Source organism: Pantherophis guttatus, chromosome 8, assembly GCF_059756535.1.
Source record: "Pantherophis guttatus breed Tessera chromosome 8, ASM5975653v1, whole genome shotgun sequence".
In the NCBI taxonomy this organism is placed as follows: domain Eukaryota; kingdom Metazoa; phylum Chordata; class Lepidosauria; order Squamata; family Colubridae; genus Pantherophis; species Pantherophis guttatus.
Genome location: NC_142070.1, coordinates 39651908 through 39675569, shown reverse-complemented (window position 1 = coordinate 39675569; position 23662 = coordinate 39651908). Strand labels below are relative to the sequence as shown.

The following is a 23662-nucleotide window of genomic DNA, read 5'->3' as shown; positions in this document are numbered from 1 at the left end:
TGAGCATATCTGGATGTTCTGGATCTATTTATTTATTTATTCAATTTATATGCTACCCTCCTCGCCTGGTGGTGATCCAATTCAGTTTTTACAGACCTGAAGCTGATCTGTTAATTTTGAGAACCAGTACTGCATAGTATCAGGACACTATTACATTTCTGGGAGTAACAATCTCCCTTTTTCCACCTGAAGTGAACATGAACATGTCTGGTTGCCCTGTTGAATAACAAAGCTACAAAAGTAAGCCACCTTATTAATGTTGAAGTTGTGGCACAGCTAGCCTTAAAGAAAGGAAAGGATGCTCTGTCAAATGCTACTAACATTACAGTTTTCTCTATTACATGTGGGGTCTTACTTTTAGGTGTGAGAATACTTTTTCGGTACAAGCAACACTGAATAATATCTAGCAAGGTTTTTGTCCAAGCATTAACTTTAGCTATTACTACAGGAACATTCTATATCTATCAACTAAGAATTAATTCATTTCATTTAGCTCTTGCTATACATTTAGTTGACCTTATTTTTACATGTCTTTCCACCTACTTACAACATAGAGAATAGTATTCTCAAAGGTGATGACAGGATAAGCTGCACATGCATAATTGTTCTATCAAATATTTCAATAACCTGTGGAAGTCATGCATACTCTTTTGTGATGCATGGAGCAGAATCATTTCTGTTCTCTTCTTTCGCCAGGAAGATATGAGTGGCTGGATGTTTGCATCTATAAATAGCTACTTTATGTCAGCTAGATGCCAATCTTTTTGAAGAGGGTCAGTCCCCAGTTTGTCTTGGTACTAGGCATCATGCAAACCCTAGAAGAAGCATAGAAACCTCCCAGGACTGGATAGGTCATCCCCATTCATAGCAAATTCCATAAACCCTGCTCAAAGCATCAAGATCAGTATTTTCTTGAACAATAAGGTAAGTGAGCATATTGTTTCCTGAAATAAATGACATTGATTGTCCTATGAGTGCAATGCTTCAGCTTGCAGAAACAAACAGGCAATTTACTGTAGAGAGGTATTGCAGCATTACCAATCTCTATCTAGATTGTTGCTTATTAATAGAGGCTAATTCAGAGATTGATGCCTTCACTGATTTTTAGGGGCCCCATAATAGAAATGGCAAAAGACTTTATTTTTTAAAAAGTTGAAAATGGGGGGGGGGGAATCACTGAAATTAATTGAGAATATATCTATAGCATTGAGGCAACAAATTTTGTTGGTAACAAAAAAACAAATTTCCTATATTTCAGCAAAGATGAACATCTACAGAAAAAATAAGGCCAATCCTCACCCTATCACATAATTAGTTTAACAAAACAAAGAAACTGTTGATGCTCTGAGGTGTATATGCAGTGTGGTAGAGTATTTGCCAAGAACAGAGATTAAAAATATAGCCGTTGTAAACTTTTGGAGCAGTGGTTCAAAATACAAACTAAAAGCACTTGTTGGTATAACATTTAACTATCTTCTCTTTTTCTAGTAAGAATTTTTTTGCTGATCACAACAATGCTCTCACATTCTGACATGATCAAAGAGAGAAAACAGCAAGCATCAGCCATCATGAAGGAGATCCAGCTAAATGGTACATAGTTAAATACCTGCTACTATGCTAGTGTCACATCTAATCTTTCTTTTTAATCTTACAACAATATTTCTCCTATAGCTTTCCCTCTGAATATGTTGCCATAAATAATCTTATGCAGCTATTGCGCTGCCTATGGTAACGAATCCTTTTGTAATGGCTTCTTTTCATTTGAAAGCTATTTTCAGACGAACAACTGTTGTGGAGGAATGAAGTAACTCAACAGCTGATGCATATTCTGCCTAGAATTGACTTTTGGAATATTTTTTGAGGAGATGCTAATGTCTGGACACTGTATTATAGAATTCCTAGAAAAAAATGTTTCCATCTTTGTACTTAAAACTATCTTTAAGGGTGTAAACTTATGCAATTTTAAATTAAAAAGCAAATTATATGCAATGTTATCTCTCTGTCTCCACCTCTCCCACTCAAGGAAGTTTGTATTCATATCCAACCCACAAGGCATACTTCCCAGATAATTTATTTTAAGAAATATTTTGCAACAGAATCTTCTTTTTGCCATCACTAGGATGGGATTCTGAAAGTCTTTGGCTGATCAAGACTGGCCTCCTTTTCTCCCAAAGCAAAGAATGACACAACTGTCAACTGAATGAAATGCTATTTTATACGATTTATGTACCTCAAAATAAATAGTTCAAATATTACCCTTCCTTCTGATGTTAAAAAACAGAACTGAGGTTTGATTTTGGAACTTGTCCTAAAACATATGTGAGCATGCTTAAATAGAAATGAATATACTTGTCCATTCAAATTTCAAAAATTCCTTATCTTTCTTCAAGATTGTCCAAGTTTGTTGTTGTTAGTTCCGAAGTCGTGTCCGACCCATCGCGACCCTATGGACTGCATTCCTCCAGGCCTTCCTGTCCTCTGCCATCCTCTGGAATCCATTTAAACTCACACCTACTGCTTCAGTGACTCCATCCAGCCACCTCATTCTCTGTCGGCCCCTTCTTCTTTTGCCCTCAATCTTTCCCAGCATTAGGTTCTTCTCCAGTGAGTCCTTCCTTCTCAATAGGTGGCCAAATATTTGAGTTTCATCTTCAGGATCCGTCCTTCTAAAGAGCAGGGTTGATTTCCTCTAGGACTGACTTGTTTGTTCACTTTGCAGTCCAAGGGACTCACAGGAGTCTTCTCCAGCACCATAGTTCAAAGGCCTCAATTCCTCAAAGTCCAAGTTACCTGTTGGAATTTAATCTTTAGACTCAAAACAAAAACATCTGCACTACAAGTCAAATTGAAACTTATAACTTAAAATATTATAATTTATAAACTAAACATAAGTTATCAATATTATATTTCTCTAAAAAAATGAAATAATTTGTTATCTGCAAAGATAAAATTTTATCTAGGGCAACCAGCTCGTGCCTCAGCTCCCAAGGTTTTTTTTGTTTTTTTTTAATATCAGTGGTAGTTTTTAAACAAATCTGGGGTCCATGCTTGATGTGATATAGAAGATCTGGAATCATATTTTTTAATTCAATACGATAAGATAAAATGATGCTGGTAATGTGATTTTCCATCTTCCCAAATTCCATACTATTTTACATGATAGTATTTAAATGTAATAATTCCATTTATACTTGTAAGGTTTAGATTGGTGGGTGGATATATTATAAAAGTTTCCACAGATATATTATAATTCAATTTTATAAACAACTCTTTGTCCTGTTCATTTCACCTCACTAGCAGGTTTTTAAGTTGATGAGAAAAAATATACTTTATAACATCCACATTCTAATGTGGAACTTTAATAAATAGTCCCACTAGCCAAATTCACCCTTCCAATCCTTTCATTACAGAACAGACATACTACAACAGAAGTAGTACAACTAGAAGGCAGACAAATTCACATATTTTCTGCTAGTGCTCTCTGGATGCAGAATTGTTTTTAAGCCTAATGTAAGAACAATAATGGCCATTTAATAAATTTTGGGCCAATTTTGACCCAGGAAAAGAGTTTACCAGAGTAAAATCAAGATGTTGCCATTTCCCACATTTTGATTCAGGAGGGAAACAAGAATGAAGGGATATATTAATATCACTTTAAGTCTGTATGCAAAATCTGGTTAAGTCTGAATGCATATTGTGGAAACTGAGGCTCATAATGTTTTCATATTATAAATCCTAAACATCCCTAAAGAGTTTGCATTGTGCAATAAAATACATTACATTAGACAATAGGTCAACCCGTATTAGAAATGGCATATTTTATCTTTAGAATATTAGACATGATAAAGAGAATGCTTTTAAAAATTCATTCATTTCAATATCCACAAATACCCTTGCAGCAGTCTGTGGATATTCAAACAGTCCATTATTCTGCTGATGATTCTAGATGTCTCTAGAAATACACAACTATCCTCTTAGACAGTTTGGCCCCAAGAACTGGTTATATACTTCTGAATGTAAAATTCCATAACATATACATTTCTATAGCCAGTGATGGACCTTTCCTCCATGAAATTCTCGCATTTCCTATACCTCGAATCCTACTGGTATGGATATATGTAATTATGATTTTGGTGTATATTAGCAATAATTTGATATAATTGAAAAGAACAGATTTCATGAATGTAAGAAGCAGCCTTGTTACTATTTTCTCTCTCAAATTACAGGTTCTGGCCTTGCCATAATTGCCTTCTGTACCTTTAACATGGTATATTGTTGCAAAGACAATATCTTATTTTATTCATCTATCTAAAGGTAGTCTTTTGAATTGGGATTTATCTGAAACTGATCAGACAGCTTTATTAGTGGGAAAAAATAATTACCATTGAAATTGATTTATTACCATATTAATCATACCAATGATTTAGGAGAATTCTCATAGAAATATGTTTTATTTTGTAGAATCCTCTCAAATGGATCTTGGAAAAAAGGTTAGCATCCCCAGGGATATCATGCTGGAAGAACTATCGCTACTCAGTAATCGAGGAGCAAGGCTGTTCAAAATGCGGCAAAAGAGATCTGACAAGTACACATATGAAAATCTTCATTTTTTATCTAGCACACCAAGAAATGTGAGTATTTTATTTAGTTTTCAGTTATAAGGCAGCATAAGAGTCCTAGCAAAATTCATGAGTTCCTAAACTCAGTAAAGCTGATTGATTATGTACTTAATTTGTTGAAATACTATTGAGTAACTGGTGAGTTTCCAGATTTAGTAATTAGACTTAGCGCCAAGTGTGAGAAAGTAGATTGGTTTATAGGCATCACTTACTTTGAAAGGATTTCCTATAGTTTTAGAACATTTCATTTAAAATAATGGTCAACAGCAAAAAAGACTATTCACCATCACCAAACTTGAGTATATTTACTTGCTAAGTAAACATCTATAACCCTTTGATCCTAGAGTGAATCCTTAGAACTCTACAGATGAATCACAAAAATGCTAGCACATATTTCTGTATACATTCATTATTTTAGGGAAGATCAGCATGGCTGATCTTTCTGTCTGAAGAAAAGAAATATTACCTTTCCTGTTATAAAATATTATTCTTTGCATACTTCGAAATTCAATCTCACTAAGCAGAAGCAAACACTGAAGCAAAAATGTGAGGACTGAGACCACAAATGAGAAAGAGATGCACTTTGATTTCATAATAAAATATAGATAGTCTTACACCTCTGTAGTCTTCTTTACAAGCATATTCTGGAATTGAATTCTATATTTTGCTGGGATAATCCTTGAATCCAGTATTTACTTTTTTTTAATAGTAATTGTATTAAAAATTACAATTACAAAGATAAAAACTAATACAAACTAAAAGAATAAAAAGAAAAATAGAAAAGCTCAGAAAATATATATATAGCAAAATAGAAAGAAAAAATTAAGAATATATAAAGAAATGATTTCCCCCTTCATCACAAGTATAAATAATTTTAGTAAATTATTGCCTTATTTTAAAATACAATAAATGATCTCTTCTCATATTCAATCTTTTATCTATAAATCAAGGACTACTGTATGTAAAATATTTTTATGTTGCATTAACTTTTTTTAAAAAAAATATTAGAAAGTACAAACAAACAAACGAACAACAACATGTTTCATTAACTTTTTATTTAAGATCAAAATAAAATTAAATATCATTTTAAGTAAATTTTCACTTATTTAAAATATATGACATTGAACTTTATTATTGCAAATCCAGATAAATAATTAATACCATTTTAATGAAATTACTTCTAATAAAAATGTACTGATGGCCTAGTAACCATAACTGATTCTTTCAATATTAATAATTATGGAATTTCAAGCAGTAAAGTGTCAGGTGCAAAAAGTCCATTTAAAAAAAAATGCCTTCATTGAATAAATTAAAAAGCACTCATATACTTCAAATTCATTTGATCAAGGCAATATCATTATGAGAGGAATAGCTGACCTGAAGTAGGAATGTACTATTCCTATTATTATAATATATGTGGCTATTATTATTCTTATTGAGATAAACAAAGGAATCAGAATAGAATCCAAAATTCCATTTCTTAAACATCTCAATTGTTTTACTGACATTGCATTCAATGGAATGGCATTCAATGTGCTTTGTGCCATTTCAAAGAATAATCTGGGAGATGCTGGGAGTCAGGTGACATATAAATAATAATTATAAGAAGAAGAAGCATACTGGACTCTCTGTTAATAAAATTCAAACAGCAAAAAAAGTCTCTGACATCTGTAAAACATATCATATACATATTCTATACTCTACTTCACTTTGCAGTGTTGTTAATATTTTCAGACTATCAAAAGCAAGACATTCTAAAACCAAATTCAAAATAAAGGGGGTATATTTGAGGTATATTGTGATACAAATTAAGAAGAAGAAAGAAACTTCTAAAGATCATACATAATCAAGGATTGGCTAGAACATGTATTTCCAAAATTCTGAACTTTTGGAAAAGTTTTTTAGCCCTCAGACGATGATTTGGGGTGGGGTGGGGAACTGTAACCTTACAATCTAAAATCATCTATATTTGGTATGAAGGAACCAGAGAATCAGGGAACAGTTGATCCCAATTATCTCCCTGTGTGTTTTAAAGAAGTAAGTTTTTAGAAGTAAGTTCCAGAGAGTTTAATGATGCTTGTTCCAAACTAATGAGACATATGATTGCAGCAATGCTAATCTTAATGCAGTAGGGGTGGTGTGATTGCCACTGTTGTGTGTGTGTGTGTGTGTGTGTGTGTATGCTTTCCCAATGAACTATTAAACTTCAGCACCTGCAATGGTGCCATTGAAGAAGCATTTCCTTTACTTTTTAAGATTCTGATGCCTGTATCTTAATACTTTCTCTTAGTCTAGGAACTCTTAAAAAATGAAATAGCTGAATTGGTGTCAGCCTTTCCATAGAAAGATTGTTTTTAAATTTTCTGTTTCTTCATGTTTCAGTTTTTCCCCTTATCCATGGAAAATTGTACTTTAACACAGTCTTGTATGTAACAATCTTTTCATTTCAATGTCATAGCTAAAATTAGCATCTGACGTTTTAGAGAGCTCTAATTCTATGTTAACAAAACAATGATTAAGGCTTGGGATGCACTATTGGAACTAATGAGCCAGTAAAAAGAGTGGATAATCCCAGCCTGCCTTTAATCTTCATGCAGTAGCCAGAACTAAGGTTATTATTATGATTGCCAATTCAGACAATGTTGGGAAATTCTTTATGGATATGATGTTGATTAAAATAAAATCAACAGAAATGTCCTGCTCTTTAAAACCAAATGTAAATCTCCAGCTGCATTGGAACTATAATTCTCTATAGGGGATGGTAACAACTTTTCAGTTTCCATAAGTGTTGACATTTCCTTGCTTAGATCTCTATATGACTTCTCATAAATGGGATATGTGAGATGTCAAATTAAATTTCCCAGTATCTTTTTCTTAGACAAAAGCAAACTCAAGGGACTAATTTTGGATCAGGAGATAACAATGTGAAAGGGGCAGTGCCTGTATGTCTTTTGCCTTTAGTGTTAATATATGTTAACTTCAAGAGAGCAATTTCAATCAGGTCCATGGTTTACAGAAAACAGATCTATTCCCAATAACTTGGCTCTAAATTAAATCAGACCACTTATGATTGCTTTTAGCAGAATGATATTTTAAGAATCTGTGTATCCTTTGCATTATATTTAGTCTAGACTGCAATTGTTGGAAAATTTAAACTCCCTTATGCATAAAAGAGCTAAAGACTTCAGATTAGCTTGAATGGTCTATCCAATACCTCACTGAAACCACTGTGTGGTTCTCCCATTTCATCTATTAGTGATTTTGTAGTTTCTCTATGAAGAAGGTCCTAAAACAGAGCTATTGATTTATGAGAGACATTTCATTCAGAAAATTCTTGATAAACTTATTTGCTTAGAGCACTAGAAGCCTATCATTCTCAACATGTTTGATATTTTCATTGTAGGTTTGAAAGCCAATTTAAAACCTGTGCACCTCCCCCCACACCAGTGGTGAAATCCAAATTTTTTTACTACCGGTTCTGTGGGCGTGGCTTGGTGGGTGTGGTGTGGTTTGGTGGGCGTGGCAGGGGAAGGATACTGCAAAATCTCCATTCCCTGCCCACTCCTGGGAGAAGGATATTGCAAAATTTCCATTCGCACCGCACTCTGGGGCCAACCAGAAGTGGTATTTGCCAGTTCTCTGAATTACTCAAAATTTCTGCTGCTGGTTCTCTGAACTTCTCAAAATTTCCGCTACCGATTCTCTAGAACCTGTCAGAATCTGCTGGATTTCATCCCTGCCCCACACCCCAGCATCCATTAAACATGAGTAGTAATTAACCAATTCATCCAGAGGTTGTGTAGCTTATTTCATAGTCATAGATACAAAAAAACAGAGAGGCAAAAATGGCTAGAAAGCTATTAAAAAGACTGAATAGCCAAGACACATTCTGGCATCTCTCTTAAATGGTATTTGCAATTAATAGATGTGATTCTTATTCCTATTCAATTATAGCGCAATGAGATCATACAGTGTGTCCAGTTGGATGCTCATGGCATGGAACCTAGTCATCTAAATGCACCAATGACACCTCCTAATACACCTGATCCAAGGGGTCCACCCAATCCTGAAACTATTGCCCCAGGTAAGCTATTGCACAGCTTTTATATTAAACAATCTTTTTAAAAAATCACAAAGAATTAATAAGTCTCTAGGAGAACTAATCTTAAATATCACTCCAGAAAGATGATGAAATGTCTATATTCACATCAAAATGATGCCAGTGAATCATAATAGTTACTGTGAGAGGAATGGAATTTTCATATCCAACTTTTAAGGATTATTCTACTGAAATAAATAAAACATCCAGATTTTGTTTTTAGGATCATAATCTAGCTAGCTTTCTCAGTGGTGCAATTTCTAGTATAGCTGTATAATAGAAAAAATAGCAAACTTACAATGTAACTGGGATAGAAACATTCCAATTAGATGATTTTTACAGATATTGTAAGTAAAACTTTTGAACTAGCATTTAAACAAACCAATCACAGTGCTAGAAACTCTGGGAAGAATTGTAGTTCAGTGTGGAATACAGATTTTAACATTTAACTTCTAGTGAATGAGATCAGATACCAAGTTCTAATTACTATTAGATTAGATAAATTGTAGTTTTTAAGTCAATAATAAACAGGTTCCTATTGACTGGTTATATCAAAATAAAGAATTTTGTAGATTATGTAAGTTTCTTGGTATTAGATAGGGAAGAGGAGGCAACTAATGTTGTAATTAATTCAGTAAATTAAATTTATAGCTAGGTATGTATTGTGATTCATAAATTGCAATAATAAAGAAAGCAGAACTATAGAAATCCTGTATTGTAAGAATAAATTTTCCACTGAATATAATGTTTGAAGCTAGTATGAAACTGATCCAAACCTGGATAGAAATGTATTAACTTAATATACAAGATAATATATTTCCAAAAGTATACATATAGGCAAAATATATTACATTCCCGCCAAAAAGATGACAGATATTAGATTAATAATAAATACACTAGAATATATTAACAACAAGAAAAAGAAGGCAATAATAGTATGGATGGAGATGCAGGTTGAATGCAGAAAAAGCCTTTGATAATTTAGAGTGGACTTTTTGTTAGAAGCCCTCAATAAAATGAATTCAGAAGAATTGAATCTTTATTGGAGATGAATTTACAATTCGATAAAGAAATGGAACAAATCTAACATTTCATGATAAAAGTTGAACTAAAATGTCAAAAATGTAATTACACTGGAACATAGGAAGAGCTATAGAAAAAAAATCTGTAAAATGGTCTGTCGGTGGTATTTACTAACTATGGCATTTTATTATATGTGGGACTCATGCAAACAACAACTCAAAAGCATTAGAAGAAAATGTATTGCAATATTTGAAAAATCTTTTACTTAAATTTGAAGTAAAACCATAACTGTATTATTGGGAATAATTTCAGAAAGCATAAATGAAAAGTATCCCAAATTATATGCTGACCACAGTAAGAATAAACCTGAAACAACATTGGAAAAGTGAAAATCTGCCAAAGATAGGTTGTACAAGAGTTGAATATGTAGCAATAGTACACCTGACTGTACATATTTATAACAGAAATATAGCCAAATTTAATCAGGACTTTAATATATTTAATATAAATACAAATATATTGTAAATATACCATGCATAAATAAGGTAGATTTAAATATTTGGAATACAGCTTCTAGGAAAAGAATCAAGAGTCTAATTAAATACAACAGATGAGGCAACCTAATGAGAGATTATAAGCAACATTTTCCAATGTTTAATATTAAATATTAAAAGCACAGTGTAAATATTTAATGGTTAGTAGCTGGGAGGTAATAATAGAAGGTAAGGGAAGAATATGCCATCAAGTTTTCCTTTACAATATTTTAAATCTTTTTTTTATAAATAACTCAAGGCAGAAAACATACATAATATACCTTTTCCTTCCTATTTTCACCACAACAGTCCTGTGAGGTTGGTTGGGCTGAGAGGGCATGATTGGCCAATGTCACCCAGCTGGCTTTCATGCCTAAGGCGGACCAGAACTCAGTCTTCTAGTTTCTAAGCCAGCATCTAAAAGCAATAAATGGACATGCAGAATGTCAATACACTTGTCTCCTGGAGTAGTAGGTGCTCCATCACTGAAGGTTTTAAGAAGAAACTGGATAGCCATTTGTCTGAAATGGTATATAGGATCTCCTGCTTGACAGTGGTTGGACGAGAAGACCTCCAAGGTCCCCTCCAATTCTGTTATTCTATTTTCTCTAATATAATAGAAGAGTATAAATAGTCTTCAATTTACAGCCACAATGGAGCCTGGAATTTCAGTTGTAAGTCATTGCAGTTATAAATGGATGCTCATTAGTTAATTAATTTGTTAATTTACACGTACTGAATGCATTCATCTGTTATGAAGTCTTCACAGTAGAAAGGGTTATTCTGTGTGGGTGGAAGAGGAGGACACAATAATACTTCAAATAAAAATATTATGCATATTTTAAAAATACAATAGTTCTTATACAACAGTGATTTGAGGACAGAGTTCTGACTGTTCCCTTGTATATTTACTGTGGATTGTCTGGAAGATTTTAATTTACTTGGATGTTTATTTTAAGCGTGTTTGGATTAGAATTTAGTATGATGACACTTCATGCAACTTGTCTTGATAAATGTCAGACATTAATTGTCCTAATTTAAAAATAAGATTTTTTTTAGGGTTAAGAGAAGTCACAGAGCGCTCTTCGTGAATAAGGAAGCTATATAAAGCTATAATTTTGCTGTTCTTGTTGCTGTTACTGATAGGACCTAACATTTTCTAGATGGATACAGCACCAATGTTATCATGTTTAGCTAGAATATGTAGGTTTTGAATCAAATAAAAAGATTTAAAGGAACCTTTACATGAGAGTTACTGAGCATAATTTAATTTTCTGGCAGCAAAAACACTTTCTGCTGGCGTACTTAAAAACCTCTTCCTGTTAGAAAAGTTGTTTTATTTAAACATGAGCTGTCTAATTTGTAAGAAATAAATTATTAAAATGATCAGAGTCTTTTTTTTCTTTTATGAGTGCCACATAATGGATTTGACTCAAAGGAGATTTATTTAATTAAAGCGGGAACTGTCATCACAATTTCCTGAAATTGTACACTATTGAACACAGCATGACTTACTGCTGAATAAATATTGATAGTGTATGTACATGCACACAATCATGGGACCGACTATATTGTCATGCCAGTTGCAATTTATTGTTGTTCTTAAATGATAACATTTCCATTAAATAGCCAGGAGGTACTTGCTTTAAATAATGAGAGGCTACATAAAATATGTTGCCTTGAATCATTGCAGGAATCCAGTTCAGGACAGTGACTCTTGACTCAAAAAAAAAATGAGCTACACCACTCCCAGAAGATGAATCAATCCAGTCAGATGCTTCACTCCATTTGGCCATCCTGTTCTAACACTGAGGCACATTGTTGATCCATAGTATTGCTTCACTGAAGCAAAATGCCCCCATACATCTGTACAGCCCTAGTTTTTATTACAAGTTTGTTTCCCTTCCCACGGTTTAACTCTTCACGCATATTTTCTTAAAATAATAAGCTAATAACGTCATCTTGATCTTAACTGGTTCAAGTGGATTATCTTCTAAATTTGCTTGTCACTTTATTATTTTTAAAAGCCTTTTATTTCTTAACCTACTTAAAAACTATGTTGTGAAGGGAAGTGATGTTGCAAAGGTAGCTAATTAGTGCATGTCCGACTTCTGCTGGAAATTAGCCAAGCTGGTTTCTCCTGATCCTTCAGGGTCGGTTGCTCATATGACTGACGTGCTGCTCCACAATTCCTTGACTGTTCAAATTATATATAGTCATCTGTACCTGCATTACTGAAGATGTTTAAATTGTTTTATATTATTATAGGGAGGGCACAGCTAAATCTTGCAGGGGGTGGAGAGTTCATGTTTACAAGTTTTGAATCTAACACCTTAACTTTTGTCTTTTTCTACCCATCCTTTCCAAATATGATTTTTCTTCATAATACCCAGTACATAATACATGAAAATGTAAAACCAAATTGTTATTTCCAGAGCAAAGCCACTGATATTCAACAGGAATACTTCAAAGGTACAGGACACAGAATATGACCTAAAGCTAGCTATTTTTAAAATATTATTAAAATATAATTATAATGTTGTGTCGGAGTCACTGGAGATGTAGTAACAATGAATTGTCTAAATGTATTGGGAAACTGCTGTTATCAAATTCAAATGTTTTGGTATCCTTCTTCTCCTAAAGGTTACTCTGGACCTTTGAAGACAATTCCTCCTGAGAAGTTCAACACTACATCTGTACCAAAATACTATCAATCACCTTGGATTGAGGCCATCAGTAATGACCCTGAGCTGCTGGAAGCTTTGTATCCTAAATTGTTTAAGCCAGAGGCAATACCAGAACTACCCAACTTTAAGAGCTTTAACAGGTAATTTTGAACAATCATCAAATTTCATTAAATGCAGAAAACAATAGCATGAAGAAAATGAATGTGGATTTTAAGATGCGAATATAAGGAAGCTTATAAAAGGATTGCAATTATTTGGGTTCCTTTAGATGGATTCATCAGAAGCCTGGAGCCCTTAACAGTAGATTCTAGTTTACATAAGTAACATAAGACCACCAGAGGCTTTCCCATGCCATACCATGACCCAGCAACTCTTTATAGGAATTTGACAAGCATGTCTAGGAAGGCAATAGAGGGAACAATGTAATTTAATTTAGCCAGCCAGAGTCATTGGGAATTGGGCAGCATATATATTTATTTAATTAATTGTAGTTCATACTGAAGGCAAACTGATCTAACTTTGTCTTTTCAACTCAACACATTAACTGAAACAGTTTTAATTCAAAACTTTATTTCAAAGCTTGCATATAGCTAACTGTACTTTTAAAAAAATACACTGAGCTAAATCTGTACAAAAATGTTTTTCCAGTATTCATAATTATTCAAGAAATCATTGCAAAACCTATGAATATAAAACGTCACCTAAATATATCGGATCGGATCGGATCGGATCGGATAGAACAGGACAGGACAGGACAGGACAGGACAGGACAAATTTCTTTATTGACCAAGTGTGATTGGACACATAAGGAATTTGTCTCTGATGGATAAGCTTACAGCGTACATATAAAGAGCAAGTAATAGGTCATAGGTCACAATCATAGTTACAATCATAATCAATATATATGCATATTTGGAGAACTAGGCATCAAAGTATACATAAATTTCAGTAGGAGGAATTCAGGAAACTTGAAATTGACATATACAGTACACCATTCTTTAGGTATAAAGATAGTCCTCACTTACTGTCTGCTCATTTAGTGACTGTTTAAAGTTTTAATAGTGCTGAAAAAAAGATTTGCAACCAGTCATGCTATCGCAGTGTCCTTGCAGTCATGCAATCACAATTCGGGCATTTAACAATTGTTGTGCATTTACGATGGTTCCAGCATTCTTCAATTACATGATCACCATCTTCAACATTCACAACAGGCTTGTGACAAATGAAGTTAGTGGGGAAGCCAGAAAGTAGTCACAAATCGCCATCATGTAACATTACACTTAACAACTGCAGGTGATTTGCTTTGTGACTGCAGCTGGAACTGATGTCATAAGCTGGTACTGTCATGCGATGTTTCACTTTATGACATCATTTAGCAATAGAGCTTCAGTCCCAATTGAGGTTGGTAAGTGAGGACTACCTTTAATACCTTGTATTCATATTTCAAATACCAACTGCTAGGGAACACCAATTAAAGGAGAAGTAGACTTTTCCATTATTTTTCCCCAGGAGTTATTATATATGATGTTGCCTGAGTTTCATGAGGGACATTACTGCTGCTACAACTACTAATAAATGACCTCATCTTTAAGGAATTTGTCCAGTCTTTTACATCTGACTAAATTGGTGATCTTCATCACATCTGATGACAGTTAATTCTAGAGTTAAACTATTCATTGTGTAAAAAAGTATTTCCTAATTATTTATTGTGTAAATAAATATTTACACAAAAATATTTCCTTTACAAACAATCCCTGGAAGAAACACAAAATCTCAGTCTTGCCCATGTGAATGACATGATTCCCTACTACCATGATTCCCACAGCAGCCTTCACCAACTACATGTTAACCTCCATACATTTCATTTCAATGAATAATCCAAATTCTAATCCTACCCACATTTGCTGTACTTGGGTAATTTTATATACTTCTATCATATCATCCCTTATCCAATTCACCTGTTGCTCAAATCCTTTATGTAATTTATGTGCTAATGAATTGCTGCTTATAACTACTTTGGTTGTACTCTTTTTGCATATTTTCTCATTCTGTAATATCCTAAATGAAGCCTCTCCATATATTTATATAAATATATTTCCATATTCCACAGTTGGCCCTAACACAAGCTAAACATACACTTTGCTCTTCTTAAAAAAACAATCACCCTCCGCATCATCACTTTAATGGAATGGTTAATTTGTTGGACCAGGAAGGAGTGAGACTGAGGTTGTAGGTCATCCTCAGCCATGGAAACTTCCGGGTTACCTTTGAGCCAGTCACTCTCTTACACCCCTAAATACTGTACAGAGGAGGGCATGCACTGTTTACCATCTTGAGCTCCAGGAGGAAAAATTGAATGTGAAGTTCTTGGAACTCTGTAATCATGTTATTCAGTTGAAATTGCTTAATGCATTGTAAGCCGCCCTGAGTCTCCGGAGAAGGGCGGCATATAAATCAAATTAAAAAAAAAAATGTCTGCAAACAAACAACCAAGCTCAGAGAGCACTAAGACCTCTACAGTTCAACTCAGCTACATATAATCTCTTCTACCCCCCCCCCCCAAAATTAAACATAATTCTCGCAAACAAAACAAACAACCCAGGAAAAAACACAAAATCTTACCCATATGTATGACATGATCCCCTTCTGACTTTACATCACAATCATGATTCCCAATGCAATCTTCACCATCCACACGTTAAATATTGTTCAACCACCAAATGGTTGACCAGGTTTTTTTCTAAAATATATAGGTTACTATTTCTTCTCTCCCACTACTTTTATAGATGTATAGATTCCATATTAAACCATTTTGAAGTTTAGGGATTGAGATATAATCTTACTTAATTGCCACACATTTTTATATAAACTAGAGACTCAGAATATTGCAATCAGTCTTATTCAGCAGTAGAAGGAACTTTGTGCTTTAGTAATAAACTGATTCTTTTGTAATTTTTTTAATTAGATGGTTAAGATTTTTAAATAATCAAAATGGATAAATGCATACAAAATAGAATGAAAGTGTCATATAAATGCAGCACATATGTTAAGGAGATTGACCAAAAAAAAACCCACAACCCATCAGTGAAATTCTAAACTGTGGCTTTTAGCAAAAGTTCTAAACATGTTGACATTGACTCAAAATATTTTGGGAGTGTTTTTGTAAAATATCCAGGTTATGGGTCATGTTTATTCATACTCAATATAGTAATCTCATTTATTGAGACACTGTGTCTGTTTTTAATAGCTAATGCTGAGTGACTAAGACATCATACCCACAAAATACACACAGACAAAATTATCAAAAGGTAGTAGTGCACTGCTACAGAAAACAGGAAACAGACACTACACACTTTTAGCAGCTGGTCAAGACTGGTTTTCTGCTCTGCAAAATAAAGCATCACAAATATTTCTTAAGAAAACTAACCAAAGATGTGATTACTAAAGATGTGATAACACGTCTAGGGTTAACACATCATGCTAAGCTTAAGCAAATCATAAAAGTTTAAGGACACCTGGTCTACACTGTGAGATCAGTCTCTGAGTGAGTTGGACCCTTACATCTATATGATGTCATTGCAAGAACATCAAGGAAATATAACTCTGAGTTTAATACTGCAGTTGCATGCTCATTGCTATCAAAGAAATATAAAGGTTGACTATATTCCATGCTCCCGATTCAGATTTGGAAATTATCTAAACCAACAAAGCTTTTGTGTTACCTAACTCTTTGTTTGCAACTGTAACAGAACAAACTCAGATAAAAAAACTGAATACAGCTGCAACATCCGTTTAGTTATCAGGCACAACCACATTGGAATATTTTCACATCTAGCTGTGACAATTCAAAAGGAGCTGGAATGGATTCAGAAGGCAGCTAAAAGGATTTAAAGGGCATAAAAGAAAAGTGCTGCTTGTTATTATTTCATTGCTTTAGATATTTTTTTTATGTATGAGTCATTTGCTGTCACAATAAGTCTTACAGCACATTAATTAGAATAAAATTCATCTAACATAAAATTAAGTATTTAAAAAAAATGTATATGCAACAGTAGTTGATAAAAACAGTATCTGTCCTCCAGTCCATCTTAGATTTAAGCCTAATAAGTGGGATCAAACTAAAGTAAACTAATAATAAATTAATAAGCACATCAAACTAAACTAAACTAAGGAATTCAAGTCTGCAAACATGTTCCTATATCATAATCTGATGATGGCCATGAAACCAGCAGCTATTCTGACAGTACTATGGATATTAAAACTGTCAGATGTAAATGCCTTATTCTCTAACGTGTAAATAATATATGAACGGGATATCAGGGGTTAATTTATTCTTCACTTCTTAATGTATTCATAATTCACCACTCCCACTTATAGCTCCACCCATTGTATATATAAGGAGCCACCTACACCCTTTTCCTTGCTTCTATCAGTGAATATTCAGTGAATATAGAATGCCTATTGTAAATAAAAGGAAATATATTTAAACCTTTAACTCTTACTAATATTATTGAGTCTGATCCTGAAAATATTGCAACAAGATGGTAGCAGTGGATGGTTAATTGACTCAATAAAAAACTTAAAAATGTCTAAGAAAGATAGGCCCAACACCAGGGCCTACAGCAAAGAAATGGAAACAGAACAAGAAATAATCAACGAATCCACAAACGCAATTTCGAGAGAATCCGAAGAATACACCACTGAAGACGAAGAAATAATAGGTGAAATTGATGACCAGAAGGAAATCGAAATAGAGAATAACGAACTCAGGTCAGAGATACTAAAACTATTAAAGAGCCAGAAGAATGATGAAAGCCTCATCGCGAAACTCCAAGATATGCTGAAGAACAGCGGAGCAGCGAGAGAGAAAAACATCACTAATGAAAAGTCTAAAGACCCAAAAATAGTAAGTGATATGACTGCAGAGAAAGTCATTACGAAGAAGAAAAACGGTGATCCCGCGCGAAATTTTGAATGGCAGCCATCTTGGTTTCAACAGGCCTCCAGGGTGAGCGAAGCAGAGCCAATCAAAATGCTCAATTCAAAATTTCTGGCGCAAAAAACGTTATCAAACAACGAAAATGAAAAAGAAGATTCAAACTCCTCAGAAGAATCAGAATCAGAAAGTGAAGATGATTCAACAAACTCCCAAATAAAATCAGCAATGAAAACGCTTTTTGCTGCATTTGGGCCAAAACTAAAAATTAACAAACAGCTACCGAAGAAGCGAGCGAGCAAGCCGATGCCTCAAGACCTGCCCGCTCCCATCCTGACTACGAGAACGCCGACGCCCGAACCCAGAGAGCCCTGCCGGTACCGCCCTACGCCACAGACCGAAGCAAGCACCAAAGCCCTCAGGGGAAGAGGAAGAGCAGCCGCCGTCGTCAAGACTCCCAAAATCGAACCAGAGACCGATTCATCTGAAGAGGAGCAGAACGAGCGAGCCACAATGGAGAGAACCTTCCACAACGACTCCAAAGAAGAAATGGACAACGCGCATGCGCAAAACTACGCAGACGGTCCGGGAAGACATGAACTGGCAAGGAGACCATGCAGACTCGTTGCGAGCATCCCCATGCCGTTTTGCAATTTTCTACACTTGCGAGACCACGGACTACCTCAGGTTGTAAGTAATGGACACAATAATGTCGGAAATTTACCCAGTGACTTCCCAAAGCTAAGGGTTGATGGCGTTAATTTGCAAGAATGGTATCAACAGCTCCAGGTTGTCTTTATGAAGGAAAACTTATTATTTTTTATCACTAGTCCCCCCAAAAGACCTTGGACTCTAAAAATAGATTGTTTACACCATAGAGCATTTTTCTTAATAATATCTAGTGTGTCTCCTGCAATGTATCATAGCATTAAGCCAAATCTGACTGTTTCAGAAATCATTCAATGCATGTTTAATTTGTTTCACAGTGACAGTGTAGCTACCACCACAAGGGTGTCTAAAGATTTCTTTTCATCTAGGGTAAAACCAGGGGTTTCCATAAGTGAGCATTTAATATATTTAAACAAAATAAGAGCTGAGCTGCATTTGAGGGGGGAGGTGATTTCAGACCAAACAATGAAAAGTGTTATTATCAACTCACTTGATTCATCATGGGACAATTTTATGTCACATTTAGACACTATCAATCTAGGATATTTATCCATAGAAAGTCTATCCAATAAATTGATAGCAGAAGACAATTCAAGAAGGAATCGTTCTAGCAATCACACAGAACACAAACCATATAGGAAAGTAGCTTTCCAAGAAAAATATAATGAAACATTTAAATGCCACAATTGTGGATCCAGGGAACACAATAGAAGAGACTGTCCCAAAATTTCAAGAGAAAGGCATAGGTCAGAATATAGAAACAAATACAATTATAGACAGTCTTCCATAGATAGACATAGATATAGGAGCCCACCAAATTACAAAGAGAATAGAGGGGGCAGAGATAATTCAAAGGATAGAAAATCTGGCTCACTGAACGGACTAAATAAACAAGACAACACTAACATACAGCAAAATGAGAACAATAATTGGCTTATTGATTCTGGAGCAACTAATCACACCACTAATAACAAAAATATATTGTCTTCATTTGCAGAAGATAAATTTGTAATAAAGGTAGCTAACCAAGAAAAGGTGCAAGTATTAGGTAGAGGGAATGTAACCTTGCCTGGTCTAGGAAAAATAGAGGGGGTATTGCTAATACCTGAGATACCTCATAACATACTAAGTGCTATAAAACTAAGTAGAGATTCTGACATTAACATTGTTTTTTCAAAAGGAAAAGCGATTTTGGAGAAGAATAAAATAAGTATAGGCACAGTGATGATTAAAGGAGGCCTACCTTATCTGATAACTAAGGAAAAATGGTTGCATAACATTGACTCAAATATGGAAGATTGTACTGAAGTAGATGATGAAAATATTAGCAATAGTGACAATGATGAGTGTAAAACATCTCATGATCACAAAGATGCACACAATGAAAAAAAACCAAAAATAGGTAAGCCAATTCATGATGAGTGTGCTCACATCTTACATAGGAAGTTAGGACATGCCAGTTTTCCTGTAGTACAAAAAATGACTGAACACGCAGAAGGTGTTAAAATAAAAAATTGTGAAAACTATTTGGAATGCTCAGTATGTAAATCTACAAAACTAAAAACTAGCCCCAGGCCAAGAAAATCTACTAGATCAACTAACAAAATTTTTGATTTAGTACACATGGACTTAGTTGGTCCATTAACTCCATCAATCACTTATAGAAAACGTTACTTCCTGACAATAGTGGACGATTATAGCCGCTATGGGTTTGTTTATACATTAAAACACAAAGATGAAACATTTCAAAAATTTAAAGAATTTTACAAACGCATAGAAACACAACACAACATCAAAATAAAACAAATTATGACAGATAGGGGATGCGAATTCATGTCTAAAGAATTCTCCCAATGGTTAAAAGACAAAGGAATGTTACATTACACATCTAGTCCATTTTCTGCGTTCCAGAACGGGATTGCAGAGAGGAAAAATTCCACATTACAAACCATGATTAGATGCACATTGGAAGATGCTGGCTTAAGCAAACAATTCTGGTCAGAAGCCTTACATTATTCAAATTACACACAAAATAGAACATGGTCCAGCATTGTAAATAAGACACCATATGAAGTGATGTATAATAGAAAACCAAAATTAGCACACATGCATATATTTGGAGTCACTGCAGACGTACACATACCTAAACAATTAAGAAGAAAGGGAGAAAACGTATCCAGAAGACTCAGATTTATGGGATATGAAACCGGTACTAAAGGGTACAGATTCATTGATAACAATAACAAATTTATAGTCTCCAGAACAGCTGTGTTCCATGAACAGGCTAACTGGTCTAAATTACATCTTAATGAAATATTTCCAAATAAATATAAAGGTACAAAATCTCATGAAGAAGGGACCATAGAAAAGCAAAATATCAACAAAAATAAGAACAAAACCAAAATTTGGACAAATAGCCAACACAAAATTAAGACAGACACATTAACAAAAAAGGAAGCAAGATATTTGCATGATAACGATAGTAAACCTGAAAAAACCATTAGAAACACCAGAAATCAAATGCCAAATAAATACAAGGATTACATAATGCATATGGATGGTGAGCCAACAACACCCAATACATATGAGGAAGTGTTAAAACTCCCTCGTGAAGAAAAGGAAAAATGGGAATTAGCGATGAAAAAAGAGATGGAAAGTTTACAAGGATTAAATGTATTTACACCTGCAATTGCACCTAAGGATAAAACAATTATTGGTACCAGGTGGATATATAAAATTAAGAACTTAGAGGGAGGCAATACTCTATACAAAGCTAGACTAGTTGCACAAGGTTATGCACAGAAATATCCGGAGGACTATACTGACACGTATTCCCCCACAGTAAGAACAGAGAGTGTCACAACAGCTCTAGTGGTAGCATCAGCACTCAACCTTGATGTATTTCAATACGACATACAGACTGCGTATCTACACGCTAAACTAGATAAAGAAATATACGTAAGAGCACCTCACAGTCAATACACAAACAAAAATGAAATTTGGTTGTTAAACAAGAGTTTATACGGGTTAAAACAATCTGGTAAACGATGGTATGATTGTTTAGTGAAAGTACTTAGAACCATGGACTTCAACGCTACTACTGCTGATAACTGCTTTTTTGTCAAAAAGGATGATGATTACATTGAATTTGTATTGATTTATGTGGATGACATTTTATACATAGGAAAACATAAAGAGAGAAGAGAAACCTTTGTAACCAAACTAAGTGAACATTTCTCGTTAAAATCTCTAGGTAAAGTAAACAAATATCTTGGTGTCCAAATTAATAAGACTAGAAGGGGATTCAAACTTACTCAGAGAGATAAGATTGTAGAACTTTTAAATAAATGCAATTTAAACAATGCCAAACCTTGTGATACTCCTATGCAAACTGATTTTCTAAGAAATACTGATGAATCTTCCCCCGAATTCAAGGATAACACATTTTATAGATCAATCATAGGTTCACTTCTTTATATATCTAATTGGACTAGACCAGATATCGCCTTACCACTCAATCTATTATCCAGACATGTCAGCAAACCAACAATGTATCACTGGGAAGCTGTTAAAAGAATTTTAAGATATCTGAAAAGTACACTAGACTTTTGCTTAATATTAGAACCTAAAGACAATAAAGAACCAAAGCTTAAATGTTATGCAGATGCAGACTGGGCTGGAGACACCTCATGTAGAAAAAGTACATCTGGTTATATATTTCTCTTAAATGACTGTCCAGTTTACTGGTACACTGGTAAACAAGAACTAGTGGCCACTTCAACGACAGAAGCGGAATATGTTTGTTTATCCAAAGCTGCAAATAACCTTGTATGGTTTAATGATTTAATTTCAGATGTTTGGAAAAAACCTGTTTTGCCTTTTGTTATGCATGAAGATAATAAAGCAGCCATTGAAATATCTAGATCTGATGCCATTGGACAAAGGTCCAGACATATAGATATAAAATTTAAACATGTGAGACAATTATCTCAGGATGGATTTATTAAAGCAGTGCATTGTGATACCTCAGAACAATTAGCTGACATATTGACAAAGCCTTTACCTTCTAAGCAACACAAATATTTAACTTCTAAGTTGTATGTATTGTATTGTCCTGAATCTGAGTGTAATTGGTGTTGTATAACGAATCGGCATTTAGAGGGGGATTTGTCAGATGTAAATGCCTTATTCTCTAACGTGTAAATAATATATGAACGGGATATCAGGGGTTAACTTATTCTTCACTTCTTAATGTATTCATAATTCACCACTCCCACTTATAGCTCCACCCATTGTATATATAAGGAGCCACCTACACCCTTTTCCTTGCTTCTATCAGTGAATATTCAGTGAATATAGAATGCCTATTGTAAATAAAAGGAAATATATTTAAACCTTTAACTCTTACTAATATTATTGAGTCTGATCCTGAAAATATTGCAACAAAAACCATAGTGGGAGACCCACATACCAAACCCCACACAATCTCCATTACTTCTAATAGTGAGGCAGTTCAGCAATGGGTGAGTCCAAACGATCCCTAACCTGTTCCAAATGATTCACACAGGATACCAGTCCTGACTGGTAAAAAGCCCTGGAATTCGTACATTTCCTACTCTCCCAATTCACTTTCTTTTCCAAACTGTCTTTAAAATTGTGTTTCCACCCTACACCCATTTCTTCCTTCGACTGACTGAATTCTTTGATTTTTGGGAACTAGACTCTTGTGCTAAGAAAAAAATAGAGACCCCCCCCCCATTTCAGGATTTGGGAGAAAATTGGAGGGAGCAGGGAGGGGGGAACAAAACTAGAAATTTCTAGAGAAGGGTGTAATAGCTTGCCTGCAGCTAGTAGACACCATATTATGCACAATATATTATGTTAAATATCACAACAACTCCCAACCTTACTGTCAATCCTTGCTGGTCACTTGAAAAGAACATAGAAGCTTTATTTCTTAATTAAATACCTGATCTACCAAACTCTTCTAATCGTTAATTAAATCTTTAATGAGAGAAAATTTGTACGTCTCTAATCTGATGTTCACTAGGAGGAAGAGGAGGAGGAAAAGGAGCCTTCATTGGGATTCTCCTGAT

At 34.3% G+C, this 23662-nt stretch overlaps 1 protein-coding gene and 1 long non-coding RNA gene across 3 annotated transcripts in view; one reads left to right on the top strand and one right to left on the bottom strand.

The window, feature by feature from the left end:
* Window positions 1–754: 754 nt before the first annotated feature.
* Window positions 755–23662, top strand: part of MYOZ2 (myozenin 2) — a 31556-nt gene continuing 8648 nt past the window's right edge. Inside the window, exons 1-5 of one of the 2 annotated variants that reach the window (XM_034401520.3) lie at window positions 755–924; window positions 1489–1590; window positions 4462–4631; window positions 8574–8703; window positions 12918–13101. In XM_034401520.3, the coding sequence (XP_034257411.1) occupies window positions 1515–1590; window positions 4462–4631; window positions 8574–8703; window positions 12918–13101 (560 nt within the window). In that variant the 5' untranslated portion in view covers window positions 755–924; window positions 1489–1514. The remainder of the gene's footprint in view (window positions 925–1488; window positions 1591–4461; window positions 4632–8573; window positions 8704–12917; window positions 13102–23662) is intronic. The other variant, XM_034401521.3, reaches the window with a different exon arrangement.
* Window positions 10562–23662, bottom strand: part of LOC117654688 (uncharacterized) — a 33558-nt gene continuing 20457 nt past the window's right edge. Inside the window, exon 3 of the long non-coding RNA XR_004588368.2 lies at window positions 10562–10691. This is a non-coding gene — a long non-coding RNA (uncharacterized LOC117654688). The remainder of the gene's footprint in view (window positions 10692–23662) is intronic.